The sequence below is a fragment of the Anomaloglossus baeobatrachus genome, chromosome 4 (genome assembly GCF_048569485.1).
Source record: "Anomaloglossus baeobatrachus isolate aAnoBae1 chromosome 4, aAnoBae1.hap1, whole genome shotgun sequence".
In the NCBI taxonomy this organism is placed as follows: Eukaryota; Metazoa; Chordata; class Amphibia; order Anura; family Aromobatidae; genus Anomaloglossus; species Anomaloglossus baeobatrachus.
In genome coordinates this window covers 439800317-439816361 of record NC_134356.1, presented here as the reverse complement: position 1 = coordinate 439816361, position 16045 = coordinate 439800317, and the positions used below count along the sequence as shown (strand labels likewise).

Below are 16045 nucleotides of genomic sequence, written 5' to 3'. Positions count from 1 at the left end.
CGGCTAGTGCGCACATGGACTTATGCAGACCCTATATAACCTGATTCTGAAGTCACCCTTCCTTCCATTTTCCTCATGTTCCTGATAAACTACCAGATATGTGATAACAAAGTAGGAACAAACCGAAAGGAGTATAACTGCAGGTTCAGGCTACGCAGTACCACCATAGATTCACCTGCGTCTTTGAAGGAGCTGTGGAAATAAACGTGAAGGGAACCTTTAGTCAGGACTACTTGCAAAGTGAATTAATTTATCAATGTCTTGGGATGACACAAATTGATTAAGGATATTAACAATTCATTTCTTTGTCGCTCCATTGGGAGACCCAGACAATTGGGTTGTATAGGCTATGCCTCCGGAGGCCGCACAAAGTATTACACTAAAAGTGTAAAGCCCCTCCCCTTCTGCCTATACACCCCCCGTGCTCCCACGGGCTCCTCAGTTTTTTGCTTTGTGCGAAGGAGGCAGACATGCACGCATAGCTCCACAGATTAGTCAGCAGCAGCTGCTGACTATGTCGGATGGAAGAAAAGTGGGCCCATATAGGGCCCCCAGCATGCTCCCTTCTCACCCCACTCTTGTCGGCGGTGTTGTTAAGGTTGAGGTATCCATTGCGGGTACGGAGGCTGGAGCCCACATGCTGTTTTCCTTCCCCATCCCCCTTAGGGCTCTGGGTGAAGTGGGATCCTATCGGTCTCCAGGCACTGAGACCGTGCTCCATCCACAGCTCCTGAGGACCCTGCTGGATAGGAGCCGAGTATCGTTCAGGGACATGGCCCTGCTACTTTGAGGTACTCTGTGTCCCCGTGGGGACCGCGCACAGCAACACTCCAGCATTGCTGGGTGTGCTAGTGCACCGGGGACCGCGGCGCTGACCGCGTTTGTGCCATTATACACTGCAGCGTCGCTGAGTGTGTTTGTGTATGGGGACTACCGCGCTGACCGCCGCTGCCATTGTTATTACTGAGGCGCGGCTGGGACTGTTAGTGCGCCAGGGACTCTGCGCTGGCCGCGCTTATACGGCGGCCGCGCTTATAACTCGAGTCCCCGGCTTTTGGGCCTAGTCTCTTTTTCTTCCCGCCCCCAGCCCTGCCAGTCAGGGGAAGGGCGGGACGCTGTACAGCACGGCAGCACTGAGGGCTAGAGCATGCTTTGCATACTCCACCCCCCTCACTGTGCACAGTGGGGCACCAGTTCCCGCACTTTCTGGGTCACGCCCACGGCTCCCTCCTCTCCTCAGGACGCCGGCAGCCATTCCTGTCAGCTCCTCGGACGCTGCAGAGGGGAGACAAACTCTGGGGGACCTAGGCAGGGATTCTGATGGTCACACAACCGCTTTAAGCGGGCGGTAAGCAGCACCTGAGGTGCTGGCCCCACTAGTGCAGAAGTGTAATTATAGTTTATATGTTTACAGGCTATACTTTACACTGTATGGTGCACAGTTGATTCTGGCTATATACCCTGTTGTGTTGCTCAAAGGAGACAACAACATGGCGCCCACAAGAAGCAGGGGTGCCAAAACACAGGCTTACTATGCTGCCTGCGCCGCATGTACAACCTCGCTACCGGCAGGTTCCACTGACCCTCATTGTGTGCACTGCTCGGCCCCTGTGGCACTTACTCAGCCGGAGCCTCTGCTAAGGGGGGCCCAGGGGGAACAACCAGCTAACACTGTCCAGGTGACAGGGACGGAGTTTGCAGTTTTTACTGACAGACTTTCTGAGACCATGGCTAAGATTCTAGAAGCTTTGCAGTCCAGACCGGTATCTCAGACCATGGGCACTGTGGAATCACTGCCCCCTGGTTCCCCTCAGTTGGAACAACAATGTTCCCCCGGGGTGTCTCATAGATCCCAGGGTGAGGTCTCTAACACGGACCGCAGCCCCAGACCGCCTAAGCGAGCTCGCTGGGAAATCCCCTCGACCTCATCACATTGTTCACGGTCTCAGAGGGATGACTCTCTGTATGATGAAGCGGAGGTAGCTGATCAGGATTCTGATCCTGAGGCCGCTCTGAACCTTGATACTCCTGATGGGGACGCCATAGTGAATGATCTTATCGCGTCCATAAATCAAATGCTGGATATTTCTCCCTCGGCTCCTCCAGCGGAGGAGTCAGCCTCTCAGCAGGAGAAATTCCGTTTCAGGTTCCCCAAGCGTACAACGAGTATGTTTCTGGATCACTCCGATTTCAGAGAGGCAGTCCAGAAACACCGAGTTTGTCCAGATAAGCGTTTTTCCAAGCGCCTTAAGGATACACGTTATCCCTTCCCCCCTGACGTGGTCAAGGGCTGGACTCAGTGTCCCAAGGTGGATCCTCCAATCTCCAGACTGGCGGCTAGATCCTTAGTTGCAGTTGAAGATGGGGCTTCGCTCAAGGATGCCACTGACAGACAGATGGAGCTCTGGTTGAAATCCATCTATGAGGCTATCGGCGCGTCTTTTGCTCCAGCATTCGCAGCCGTATGGGCACTCCAAGCTATCTCAGCGGGTCAAGCGCAAATTGACGCACTCACACGTACGTCTGCGCCGCAAGTGGCGTCCATAACTTCTCAAACGTCGGCATTTGCGTCCTACGCTATTAATGCTGTCCTGGACTCTGCGAGCCGTACGGCGGTTGCAGCCGACAATTCGGTGGCAATACGCAGGGCCTTGTGGCTACGGGAATGGAAGGCAGATTCGGCTTCCAAAAAGTCCTTAACCGGTTTGCCATTTTCTGGCGACCGTTTGTTTGGTGAGAGACTGGATGAGATCATCAAACAATCCAAGGGAAAGGAAACATCCTTGCCCCAGGCCAAACCAAAATTACCCCAACAGAGGAGGGGACAGTCGAGGTTTCGGTCCTTTCGGGGTGCGGGCAGGTCCCAATTCTCCTCGTACAAAAGGCCTCAGAAGGATCAGAGGAACTCCGATCCATGGCGGTCTAAGTCACGCCCTAAAAAGACCGCTGGAGGTGCCGCTACCAAGGCGGCTTCCTCATGACTTACGGCCTCCTCACACCGCATCCTCGGTCGGTGGCAGGCTCTTCCGCTTTTCCGACATTTGGCTGCCACAGGTAAAAGACCGTTGGGTGAGAGACATCCTGTCTCACGGTTACAGGATAGAGTTCAGCTCTCGTCCTCCGAATCGATTTTTCAGAACATCTCCGCCTCCCGAGCGAGCCGATGCTCTTCGGCAGGCGCTGGGCACTCTGAAGGCAGAAGGAGTGGTGGTCCCCGTTCCTCTTCAGCAACAGGGTCACGGTTTTTACTCCAACCTGTTTGTGGTTCCAAAGAAGGACGGGTCTTTCCGTCCTGTCCTGGACCTAAAACTGCTCAACAAACACGTAAAGACCAGGCGGTTCCGGATGGAATCCCTCCGCTCCGTCATCGCCTCGATGTCCCAAGGAGATTTCCTTGCATCGATCGATATCAAAGATGCTTATCTCCACGTACCGATTGCTCCAGAGCATCAGCGCTTCCTGCGCTTCGCCATAGGAGACGAACACCTTCAGTTCGTGGCACTGCCGTTCGGCCTGGCGACAGCCCCACGGGTTTTCACCAAGGTCATGGCTGCAGTAGTGGCGGTCCTCCACTCTCAGGGTCACTCGGTGATCCCTTACTTAGACGATCTGCTGGTCAAGGCTCCCTCTCAAGAGGCATGCCAGCACAGCCTCACCGCTACTCTGGAGACTCTCCAGAGTTTCGGGTGGATCATCAATTTTCCAAAGTCAAATCTGACACCGGCCCAATCGCTGACATATCTTGGCATGGAGTTTCATACCCTCTCAGCGATAGTGAAGCTTCCGCTGAACAAGCAGCGTTCACTACAGACGGGGGTGCAATCTCTCCTTCAGGGTCAGTCACACCCCTTGAGGCGCCTCATGCACTTCCTGGGGAAGATGGTGGCAGCAATGGAGGCAGTCCCTTTCGCGCAGTTTCACCTGCATCCTCTTCAATGGGACATCCTACGCAAATGGGACAGGAAGCCGACGTCCCTCGACAGGAACGTCTCCCTCTCTCAGGCAACCAAAGCTTCCCTTCGGTGGTGGCTTCTTCCCACTTCATTATCGAAGGGGAAATCCTTCCTACCCCCATCCTGGGCGGTGGTCACGACGGACGCGAGTCTGTCAGGGTGGGGAGCAGTCTTTCTCCACCACAGGGCTCAGGGTACGTGGACTCAGCAAGAGTCCTCACTTCAGATCAATGTTCTGGAGATCAGGGCAGTGTATCTTGCCCTAAAAGCGTTCCAGCAGTGGCTGGAAGGCAAGCAGATCCGAATTCAGTCGGACAACTCCACAGCGGTGGCTTACATCAACCACCAAGGCGGAACACGCAGTCGGCAAGCCTTCCAGGAAGTCCGGCGGATTTTGATGTGGGTGGAAGCCACGGCCTCCACCATCTCCGCAGTTCACATCCCGGGCGTGGAAAACTGGGAAGCAGACTTTCTCAGTCGCCAGGGCATGGACGCAGGGGAATGGTCCCTTCACCCGGACGTGTTTCAGGAGATCTGTTGCCGCTGGGGGATGCCGGACGTCGACCTAATGGCGTCCCGGCACAACAACAAGGTCACGGCATTCATGGCACGATCTCACGATCACAGAGCTCTGGCGGCAGACGCCTTAGTTCAGGATTGGTCGCAGTTTCAACTCCCTTACGTGTTTCCTCCTCTGGCACTGTTGCCCAGAGTGTTACGCAAGATCAGGGCCGACTGCCGCCGCGCCATCCTCGTCGCTCCAGACTGGCCGAGGAGGTCGTGGTACCCGGATCTGTGGCATCTCAGGGTCGGCCAACCGTGGGCACTACCAGACCGACCAGACTTGCTGTCTCAAGGGCCGTTTTTCCATCTGAATTCTGCGGCCCTCAACCTGACTGTGTGGCCATTGAGTCCTGGATCTTAGCGTCTTCAGGATTATCTCAAGAGGTCATTGCCACTATGAGACAGGCTAGGAAACCAACGTCCGCCAAGATCTACCACAGGACGTGGAAAATATTCCTGTCGTGGTGCTCTGCTCAGGGTTTTTCTCCCTGGCCATTTGCCTTGCCCACTTTTCTGTCCTTTCTTCAATCCGGATTGGAAAAGGGTTTGTCGCTCGGCTCCCTTAAGGGACAAGTCTCTGCGCTCTCTGTGTTTTTTCAGAAGCGCCTGGCCAGACTTCCACAGGTACGCACGTTCCTGCAGGGGGTTTGTCACATCGTCCCTCCTTACAAACGTCCGTTAGAACCCTGGGATCTGAACAGGGTGCTGATGGTTCTTCAGAAACCACCGTTCGAGCCAATGAGGGATATTTCTCTCGCACGCCTTTCGCAGAAAGTGGTTTTCCTAGTTGCAGTCACTTCACTTCGGAGAGTGTCTGAGCTAGCAGCGTTGTCATGCAAAGCCCCTTTCCTGGTGTTTCACCAGGACAAGGTGGTCCTGCGTCCTGTTCCGGAATTTCTCCCTAAGGTGGTATCCCCCTTTCATCTCAATCAGGATATCTCCTTACCCTCTTTTTGTCCTCATCCAGTTCACCAATGTGAAAAGGATTTGCACTTGTTAGATCTGGTGAGAGCACTCAGATTCTACATTTCTCGTACGGCGCCCCTGCGCCGCTCGGATGCACTCTTTGTCCTTGTCGCTGGCCAGCGTAAAGGGACACAAGCTTCCAAATCAACCCTGGCTCGGTGGATCAAGGAACCAATTCTCGAAGCTTATCGTTCCTCGGGGCTTCCGGTTCCCTCAGGGCTGAAGGCCCATTCTACCAGGGCCGTGGGAGCGTCCTGGGCCTTGCGGCACCAGGCTACGGCTCAGCAGGTGTGTCAGGCAGCTACCTGGTCGACCCTGCACACTTTCACGAAACACTATCAGGTGCATACCTATGCTTCGGCGGATGCCAGCCTAGGTAGGCGAGTCCTTCAGGTGGCGGTTGCCCACCTGTAGGACGGAGCCGTTACGGCTCTATTATGAGGTATTATTTACCCACCCAGGGACTGCTTTTGGACGTCCCAATTGTCTGGGTCTCCCAATGGAGCGACAAAGAAGAAGGGAATTTTGTTTACTTACCGTAAATTCCTTTTCTTCTAGCTCCAATTGGGAGACCCAGCACCCGCCCCTGTTTTTTTGTGTACACATGTTGTTCATGTTGAATGGTTTCAGTTCTCCGATATTCCTTCGGATTGAATTTACTTTAAACCAGTTTATAATTTCTTTCCTCCTTCTTGCTTTTGCACCAAAACTGAGGAGCCCGTGGGAGCACGGGGGGTGTATAGGCAGAAGGGGAGGGGCTTTACACTTTTAGTGTAATACTTTGTGCGGCCTCCGGAGGCATAGCCTATACAACCCAATCGTCTGGGTCTCCCAATTGGAGCTAGAAGAAAAGGAATTTACGGTAAGTAAACAAAATTCCCTTCTTTTGTGACTTCTATATGCAGGTATTTATCTTATTCTCTTATATCTTTCATCTAAGACTGCCTACGTAGCTTCACAGATCTTGAAGAGTTGGATGAGACGGAGCTCTACATGTGCCTGAAATGTAAAAAGAAACAGAAATCCACCAAAAAATTTTGGATCCAGAAACTACCAAAGGTTAGAGAAAGGACATGAATATTTGACATTTTACTAATCCCTATGTTAGAATTCTGCTTAGTAAGGGCTGATCCTTGCAGTCTGGGCTTCACCTAAGGCCATCCCTACTGGCAGATTTTCGAGTCAAATCCAGAAGTGGGTCCAATAGGGAGATGTATAAGTAATTTCTCTCTATTTTCCATTCCCATTGAATCTACAAATTCAGTCCCACAAAAATTGATACAAGGGCCAGGTTCAGACAATTGAGTGTTTTTGGTCTGAATGTTGCCTATGTTATAAATAGTCTACATGGACAGCTCGCTGCCTGTTAGCCAACGTTCTAGTGCACATGAGCAATTATACGGAAGAAATAAATCTTTTTTTTTTTTTTTTTTTTAAATCCAACCAACCCAATCCTTCTCTTCCCCTACATGAATATTTTTATATCTGTTTGGTCCAATATAGGAAGAGTGCCATTCTACACAACGCAGATCTAGTCTAGATCATCCATGGGGTTTGAAATAAGAATGGGGTAGTCACATGTTAAACAGGTATTTACATTGAGAGGAAAAGTGTTTAATTGTAAATTGCTTATTTATCATTTGCCGTTTTACTGCTGTCCCTGGTGGTTGTAGTACATAAAGTTGGACCTCCACGGTAGCCGTGCCTCCCAAGGGTATATTTTGCAGCTGATTTATTGCATACGTTTCTGCATCTGACAAAACTCAGTTGTGTACAATATAAGGTAACTGCAGTCTGAATATTTATTAAAGGGGTTGTCCACTACTCAGACAACCCCTTTTTACATACTGTATTCCCCTTAGTAAAATAAAACAGATACCTATGTTGAGCAGTGGTGTTGATCCAGTTATGTCAGCGCAGGTTCTTTTGAACTTGCTTGACGTTGGCCAGAGTGCTCATGTGGCATAGCAGTCAGCGGCTGCTAACGGGCTGTTTTGCTCACGCTTTCTTCAGATGTCTGATGGAAGTATGAGGACAGCAGTCCGTTAATGGCCGCTGATTGACCATTTGATGTAATGATGTCACATGAACCTTGGCAGACCCAGGCTGACATCACTGGAGTGGCGCCATTCTGGGAAGCGTCGGTTTTTACATTACAATTGGTTTGGAGGGGAAGGTGTTTGGCCAAATTACGGATCCTTTGAATTCAATTAGAAAACTACACTAGTTTTATTGTTTTGCGCTGGTTATATCCTAGCAGATTGAGGTGTGCTTGGATATGTATGTGTGCATCAATCAACTTTTGCTTCATATCAGCTGTTCCCGTAGTAAATAGCTGATATTTGGTGCAGCAACTGGTGTGTGTGACCTAAGAGCTTTATTGTAAATGTAATGGGCTCTGCTTCTTTTACAGAAATAACATACTGAGGCCATGATTACACAGCAGTGGTTGTTTTGTCTTTTTCGTCTTATTTCTGCAGGTGCTTTGCTTACATTTAAAAAGATTCCATTGGACGGCTTACCTTAGGAACAAGGTGGACACATACGTTGAGTTTCCACTGCGAGGATTGGACATGAAGTGCTTTCTACTTGAGGTAATACATCTCATGTTTAATCATTGCTACTATCTTCTATTATTCTTATTACACATTTATAAAAGTAACTAGTAATACAACTAGCTATGCCCTATGTAAGTATGGTTTATATATTTATATATTCTTTTTCTCAGCCAGAAAATATGGGCCCAGAAAGCTGCCTTTATGATCTAGCAGCTGTTGTTGTTCATCATGGTTCGGGGTGAGTGCAGTGACTGTAAATCGTTTCTTTATCCCTGTGTCTTCAGTGACAGCTGTCAGTGCAGATGTACTGGTATAACACACGTGTTAATTTGGAAATGTCTGTCTGACAGCTGAGACACACATGTTATTCCTTGTAGCTTCTCTTATTCTCATTAGTTTTTTTGCTATATATTCTAGAAATTCACAATTTCACACAGAAAAATTCAAAGAGAAGAATATAAAGGCTTGTGCCCTTTTAATGAATTTGGCACATCTTTTAGCTACCATGTGCCGTTTTAGGACATAACGTTTCATGAATTTATCAGCTGTTCTCCGCCATGCCCCCTACCGACTAAGCTCCATCCACTTTCCAAAAATTTGCTGAGCTGATCCAGACTAAAATGACAAACGTTGCAAACAGTTTTATACCTAAAAGTCTCACCTTCAGGGTTTCGCTCACATCTGCGTTCAAAAATGGCGAGTGCAATGCGAAACAACATCACATTGTACTCTCACTAATGTTATTTAATGAGGCAATGTTCATCTGCAGATTTTCCTCAGCTGTAATCGCGCTGATGAAAAAAAATCGCAGCATGCTGCATATGGCCAAATATACAGTATATACCGGCTGAGATTCTCCAATGCACGTCAGTGGGTGTGATGAAAAAAGAAAAATTGGACGGCACACGGACCATGCATGTGGTGTCTGAGTTTTACACACGTCAAAGGAAAAAAATAATAATGTAAAGCTATAGATAGGTGACAGAAAGATACTAGAATAGAGAGATGTATTTTGGCTTATGTCACAACCCCCCCTACATATTATAAACTTGCACCCTTAGATGCACCAATTTTGGCGCTTCCTGATTGCCCTGGTGCATTGACAATCACAATCGGGTTATGGTAATTGGGTTTGATGTCAGCTGGCATCAAGCCCTGGTGTTAGTATTTGAGCAGTGTCGATCAGACAACCCAATAACTAACCCCATTTATAAAAAGAAACACTTTTTGTGTTTTCTTTGGGGGGGTTATTTGAAAGAACACCTCCAACTCTTTACCTGGTTCATGAATTTATTTAACAAAAACAAAGACATGCAGGTCCAACATAGTCCAGAGATTCCAACTAAAGGGTACAAGTTTAGAATATGTAGGGGGGGTTGGGACATTTTTTATATGTACGGTAATGTACGGTACTATTCTATCTCTCTTTATGTAAGGTATATCACAAAAGTGAGTACACCCTTCACATGTTGTAAATATTTTATTATATGTTTTCATAGTAGAACATTGTCTTATCAATGTAAGATCAAATGTCAGTGTACAGCTTGTATAACAGTGTAAATTTGGTGTCCCCCTCTAAATAACTTAACACACATTCATTCATGGCTAAACCACTGGCAACAAAAGAGAGCACACTCTTTAAGTGAAAATGGCCAAATTGTGCCCAATATGTCAATATTTTATGTTGCCACTGTTATTTTCAAGCACTACCTTATCTCTCTTGGTCATGGAGCTTCACTGTAGCCAGTGGAATCCTCTTTCATCCTCCATGTCAACATCACAGAGCTGGATGATGTTAGAGACCTTGTGCTCCTCCACCTTCCTTTTGAGAATGCCCCACAAACGCTCAATAGAGTTTAGGTCTTGAGAGTTGCTTGGCCAGTCCGACACCTTTTTCCCTCAGTTTCTTTAGTAAGACAGTGGTCATCTTGGATGGGTGTTTGGGGTTGTGATGTTTGAAACCCTGCGGCTTTCTGAAGGGAGGAGATCGTGTTCTGCTTCAGTATGTCACAGCACATGTTTGCATTTATCGTTCGTTTTATGGTTCTTTCAATGAACTGTAGCTCCTTACAGCTGTCAGTACTCAAGTAGCCCCAAACCATGATACTCCACCTCCATGCTTAACTGTAGGCAAGAAACACTTGTCTATGTTCTCCTCACCATCTTTTATCGTGGTCTCATCAAACCACAGGACTTGGTTTCAGTAATCCATGTCCTTTGTCTGCTTGTCTTCAGCAAACATTTTTTTGGTCTTTCTTGTGCATCATCTTTATAAGAGGCATCCTTTTGGTAAGACAGCCATGCAGACCAATTTGATGCAGTGTGCGGCGTATAGTCTGAGCACTGAGAGGCTGACCCCCTTTCCCCCACTCCTTTTACCCCTTAATGACCTAGGACGTATGGTATTCCTCACACGTCTGCTGATCTGATCTCATCTGATCAGCAGACGTGTGGCTAACAGGCGTAGGTGGATCGGCTAGCCATACGTGCCTGTTAACCCCTTAGATCGCACTGTTAAACAGTGACAGCAGAATTTAAAGGGCCACGGCGGGGATCCCACCGTTTCCTGCCGCCATTGGCGGCCCTGTGATGCGATAATGGGGCACCAATGTGTAGTCATGGTAGTGCGGGGTCAGCTGGTGACCCCTGAAACTGCCATGACTCACTGTGAGAGCCGACAGAACGCCAGCACTCATAGGAGGTGAGCATTTCTGCTGATCAGAGCAATAAATAAAAAAATGTTAAAAACTAAGTTCAAATCACCAACCTATTGCCCCATTGTAAATAAGTTACATTTTTTTTTTAAATACACATATTAGGGATTGCCACATTCAGAAATGCCTGATCTATAAAAATCTAAAATCAATTAATCTGATCAATGCACAGCGTGGTGAGAAAAAAATTCCAAACGCCAAAATTACGTAGTTTGGTTGCCGCAACATTTTTTTAAAATGCAAGAACAGGCGATCAAAACATAGCATCTGCACAAAAAAATGGTATAATGAAAAATGCCAGTTCAAAACCCAAAAATAAGCTGTCACTGAGCCCCAGATCCTGAAAAAGAACGCCACGGGTCTCAGAAAATAGCGACAATAGGACTATTCTTTTTTGGACAAAATTCAGAATTTTTGTTCACCACTTAGATAGAAGTAAAAGTATACTAATTTGGTATCTACAAACTTGAATTGACCTGAGGTATCATACTGGCAAGTTAGTTTTACCATATAGTGAACATGGTGAAAAAAAACCCAAAAACATTGTGGAATTTCACTTTTTTCACTTTCTCCATATTTGGATCCCCCCCCCTCCCCCATTTTCCAGTACATTATATGGTAAAACTAATGGTTACATTCAAGAGTACAACTTGTCCTGCAAAAAATAAGCATCCTTATGGCAATATTGATGAAAAAATAAAGTTATGGTTCTTGGAAGAAGGGAAGGAAAAAATGAAAACCGGAAAATCGCCTGTGGGTGAAGCGGTTAACCTCTGCAGCAATGCTCACAGTACTCATGTGTCTATTTTGAAAAGACAACCTCTGTATATGACATTCAGCATCAGCACTCAACGTCTTTGGTCAACCATGGCGAGGCCTGTTCTCAGTGGAACCTGTCTTGTTAAACCGCCATATGTTCTTGGCCACCGTACTGCAATTTAGTTTCAGGGTGTTGGCAATCTTATAGCCTTGGCCAACTTTATGGAGAGCAAGAATTCTTTTTTTTCAGATCCTTAGAGAATTCTTTGCCATGAGGTGCCATGGTGAACGTCCAGTGACCATTATGAGAGAATGTGAGCGATCACACCAAATGTGATCCCCATTCACACCTGAAATCTTGTAACAATAATGAGTCACATTAGACTGGGGAGAGAAAATGGCTAAATGGGCACAATTTGGCCATTTTCACTTAGGGGTGTATTTACTTTTGTTGTCAGCGGTTTAGACATTAATCGCTGGTTGTTGAGTTCTTTAGAGGGCTCACCAAATTTACACTTATACGAGCTGTACACTGACTACTTCATATTTGTCACGTCCTCAACGGAGTCCACTTCTGTGACTTCTGCTTTGGTCACCAGGAGCCGCCGTATTCCCGCTGCAGACAGTGCTGGTGATAGGAGAGGAGTTGGTGCCAGTGGCTCTGGTTGAGCGCTCATCCACTAAGCTGGGTTTCCCTGGTACCTACAGTACCACTGGCTGACCGTAGGTGCCATGTGTCTTCCAGCTGAAGTTACCACCATTCAGCAACAGCAAATGGGAGGGTACCACACCCTTCTAATTCCCCCTCCTGTCTGCTAGTCACTGCCAGATATAGTTTTGTATTCCTGCTTGCGTCTGGTTCCCTCTCTTTTCTGACTATTGATCCCTGTGTTTTGACCCCTGCCTGCTTACTGACTACCCTCCTGCCAGCATTTTTGTACCTCACTGCCATCTCCGGTTTTGACCTCTGCCTGATTTCCTGACTACACCCTTGTCTGCCAATTTTGTACTTTTTCAGAATTTCCTGTTTTGATCCTGCCTTTCGACTACTCTTCTTGGACTCAGCCTTCCACAGCTAGCGGTCTCCGGGGCCTTGTAGTAATTCCAAATCCCTATATAGGGGTTAACGAGTCTTGGGGTTCCCGGGATCCTGCTTAGTAAGCGGCTTTCCTCTAACCTGTCCATAACAGCTATTCTGAGACTGTGGTTCCTGGCAGGCGTCACAATATTGTATCAGTGTCATATCTTCAGTGTTGTCCCATGCATAGGTATAATAAGCAATTTTCAAAAATGTGAGAGGTGTACTCACTTTTCGTGATCTACGTTATATTTTTATATTTGATTGCTTTATTCTGCCAACTAGCAAGAATTTACCTAAAGTATTGTAGGATGTAAAAGATGATGTTAAAACCACATTGCACACGAATATCATACGGATGCTAGGTGAGAAAACAATTGCACACTCTCATGACACGGCGTGACATACGCCTGACACTCGACCCACTTTTCTGGATGAGTATCGGCATGATTATCTAGACCCAGATGTGAGTGAACTCATAGATTGGACCAGTCAATTTAGAATGATTTTTTTTTCTACTGTTTTAGAATCAGATTTTAACATTTATGTAATTTAATGTATTTTTACATTTCTTTAATATTGTATTTCCCTCTTCTTGGTCTCATTTTTTTGGACAGCGTTGGCTCCGGTCACTACACAGCATATGCAACCCATGAAGGACGTTGGTTTCATTTCAATGACAGTACAGTGACCTTTACAGAAGAAGAGACTGTGATGAAAGCAAAAGCCTATATTTTGTTCTATGTGGAGCGTCCTGTTCCAGCCACACCAGAAAAACTTTGAATACCTCATTTATTCCCTCAAACTTCACACATGCCCATCCCTTCACTAATACTTGATTGAGAAAAAAAAGTTTGTTTTTAATTCATGCACTTTCACAGCTCTTTGTCCGGCTGTCGTTGATGGAATAAGCTGTACTGACAGAACTTGATCGCCCCCTAATGCTGCCAAAGAGGCCTGTGGTTCTCTTGTTACAATGTAGACGTCCTCCAAAAGAATGATTTTAGGTGCAATCACTATATGCACAGAAATTTCAATTGGGGTAAAAATGTGTAAAGTGTTTAATGTAATCCTATAACTTGCAGCTGTATCAGTTTTAGTAAAGTTCCAAATCTTAGCTTCCTTCCTTGCTGGTCTTTAGCAAGGCCCCCGACCCTCCACCCCAATAGAAATATCTTTCGAGTTAAAATTTACATAGATTCTTGAACTTTTAAAATAACGTTGTAATAAATAGCAGGCAAACCCTACAATCAATGTACGATATATCACATAGCTTGTGAGCTTTGTCATCTTCATACTCACACTGCCTCAAAATCAAACATTTGCTGTCCAAGCAGTCCAACTTTATAGGGCGCATATAAGGCCGGAGTTCCACTTGTGCAAGTCTCGCATCGCGTCACCCGGCACAGTTGCACTCTCTTCTGACAGGAGCGGGTCGCCTGCATGTATTTCCATGCAGCTTCATGCTCGTGTCAGGCCGTGCCGGGTGATACCGATGCGAGACTAACATAATTCATACACAAGTGGCACTCTGGCCTAAGGGGAGAGATCTGTACTATCTGCTGGAATGGAGCTGTCCAGAGTATAAAGCCTGACTGCTCTGTGCATCAAGCAATCTGTAGGAGCTGAGTGTGCAATGTACAAGCTCAGAAACTAATGACCATGTGTTAAGGTGGCTTTTCACACTGCAACATCGCAAACGACATCGCTGTAACGTCACCGGTTTTGTGACGTTATAGCGACCTCCCCAGCGACATTGCAGTGTGTGAAACACACCAGCGACCTGGCCCCTGCTGTGAAGTTGCTGATCGCTACAAATCGTTCAGGATCATTCTTTGGTCCTTTGTTTCCCACTGTGCAGCAAAGTCTCAGTGTGTAAAGGGGACTTTGCAGCGACTTCGTTAGCGACTTCCCTTTCAAAAAGCTGCTTTAGGCCTGCAACACACATCCGTTTAAAACGTGCATGTTTGGTCTGTTTCCGGACATACCGGAGATACGACCAAACGTGAACATATGTTTTTTTATGTTTAAAGGCACACGTGCGTGTAATTTGATCTTCCGAGAAATGTCCGTGTGTGATGCAAAATGTCGTTACTACATGTCGGAAGACAGAGTAGCGGGATGAGAATGAACTCGGGTGAACTTCACCCGACTTCATTGTCATGCCGCGGCTCTGTCTGTGTGCCGTGTACTGATTAGCGGTCACCTGTGAAGGATTCACCGGTGACCTCTAATCCCCCGAGTGACTGAAGTGTCCCCCCCTCTCTCATACTCACCGATCACCGGCGCTGCACGGCATTCTCACTGCACCCAATCACAGCAGCTGGTGGGCGTGTCACTATGGAGTATAGAAATAAATAAATAATTAAAAAAAAAACGGCGTGCGGTTCCCCCCAAATTTAATACCAGCCAGATAAAGCCATACGGCTGAAGGCTGGTATTCTCAGGATGGGGAGCTCCACGTTATGGGGAGCCCCCCAGCCTAACAATATCAGTCAGCAGCCGTCCAGAATGGCCGCATACATTAGATGCGACTGTTCTGGGACAGTACCCGGCTCTTCCCGATTTGCCCTGGTGCGTTGGCAAATCGGGGTAATAAGGAGTTATTGGCAGCCCATAGCTGCCAATAAGTCCTAGATTAATCATGTCAGGCGTCTCCCGGAGAAACCTTCCATGATTAATCTGTAAATTACAGTAAATAAACACACACAACTGAAAAATCCTTTATTAGAAATAAAAAACACAAACACATTCCCTGGTTCACCACTTTAATCAGCCCCAAAAAGCCCTCCATGTCCGGCGGAATCCAGGATAGTCCAGCGTCGCTTCCAGCTCTGCTGCATGAAGGTGACCGGAGCAGCAGAAGAAACCGACGCTCCTGTCACCTCCACGCAGCAAATGAAGAGAGCCGCGTGATCGGCTGAGCTGTCACTGAGGTTACCTGGATCTAGCGGTGGATGCAGCGGTGGCCGCGAGTAACCTCAGTGACAGCTCAGCTGATCGCGATACTAACCTCAGTTGCTGCGTGGAGCTGACCGGAGCGGCGGTGAGTAGCGCGATCAGCTGAGCTGTCACTGAGGTTACCCGCGGCCACCGCTTCTTCCACCACTGGATCCAGGTAACCTCAGTGACAGCTCAGCCGATCACACGGCTCTCTTCATTTGCTGCGTGGAGGTGACAGGAGCGGCGTTTTTTTCTGCTGCTCCGGTCACCTTCATGCAGCAGAGCTGGAAGCGACGCTGGACCACCCTGGATTCCACCGGACATGGAGGGCTTTTTGGGGCTGATTAAAGTGTGGTGAACCAGGGAATGTGTTTGTGTTTTTTATTTCTAATAAAGGATTTTTCAGTTGTGTGTGTTTATTTACTGTAATTTACAGATTAATCATGGAAGGTATCTCGGGGAGACGCCTGACATGATTAATCTAGGACTTATTGGCAGCTATGGGCTGCC

At 47.4% G+C, this 16045-nt stretch overlaps 1 protein-coding gene across 1 annotated transcript in view; it reads left to right on the top strand.

The window, feature by feature from the left end:
- The window catches only part of USP3 (ubiquitin specific peptidase 3), a 111341-nt gene extending 96611 nt beyond the window's left edge, over positions 1 to 14730 (top strand). Inside the window, exons 12-15 of the mRNA XM_075342656.1 lie at positions 6424 to 6542; positions 7964 to 8077; positions 8212 to 8279; positions 13210 to 14730. Of these exons, the coding sequence (XP_075198771.1) occupies positions 6424 to 6542; positions 7964 to 8077; positions 8212 to 8279; positions 13210 to 13375 (467 nt within the window). The 3' untranslated portion in view covers positions 13376 to 14730. The remainder of the gene's footprint in view (positions 1 to 6423; positions 6543 to 7963; positions 8078 to 8211; positions 8280 to 13209) is intronic.
- Positions 14731 to 16045: the final 1315 nt, after the last annotated feature.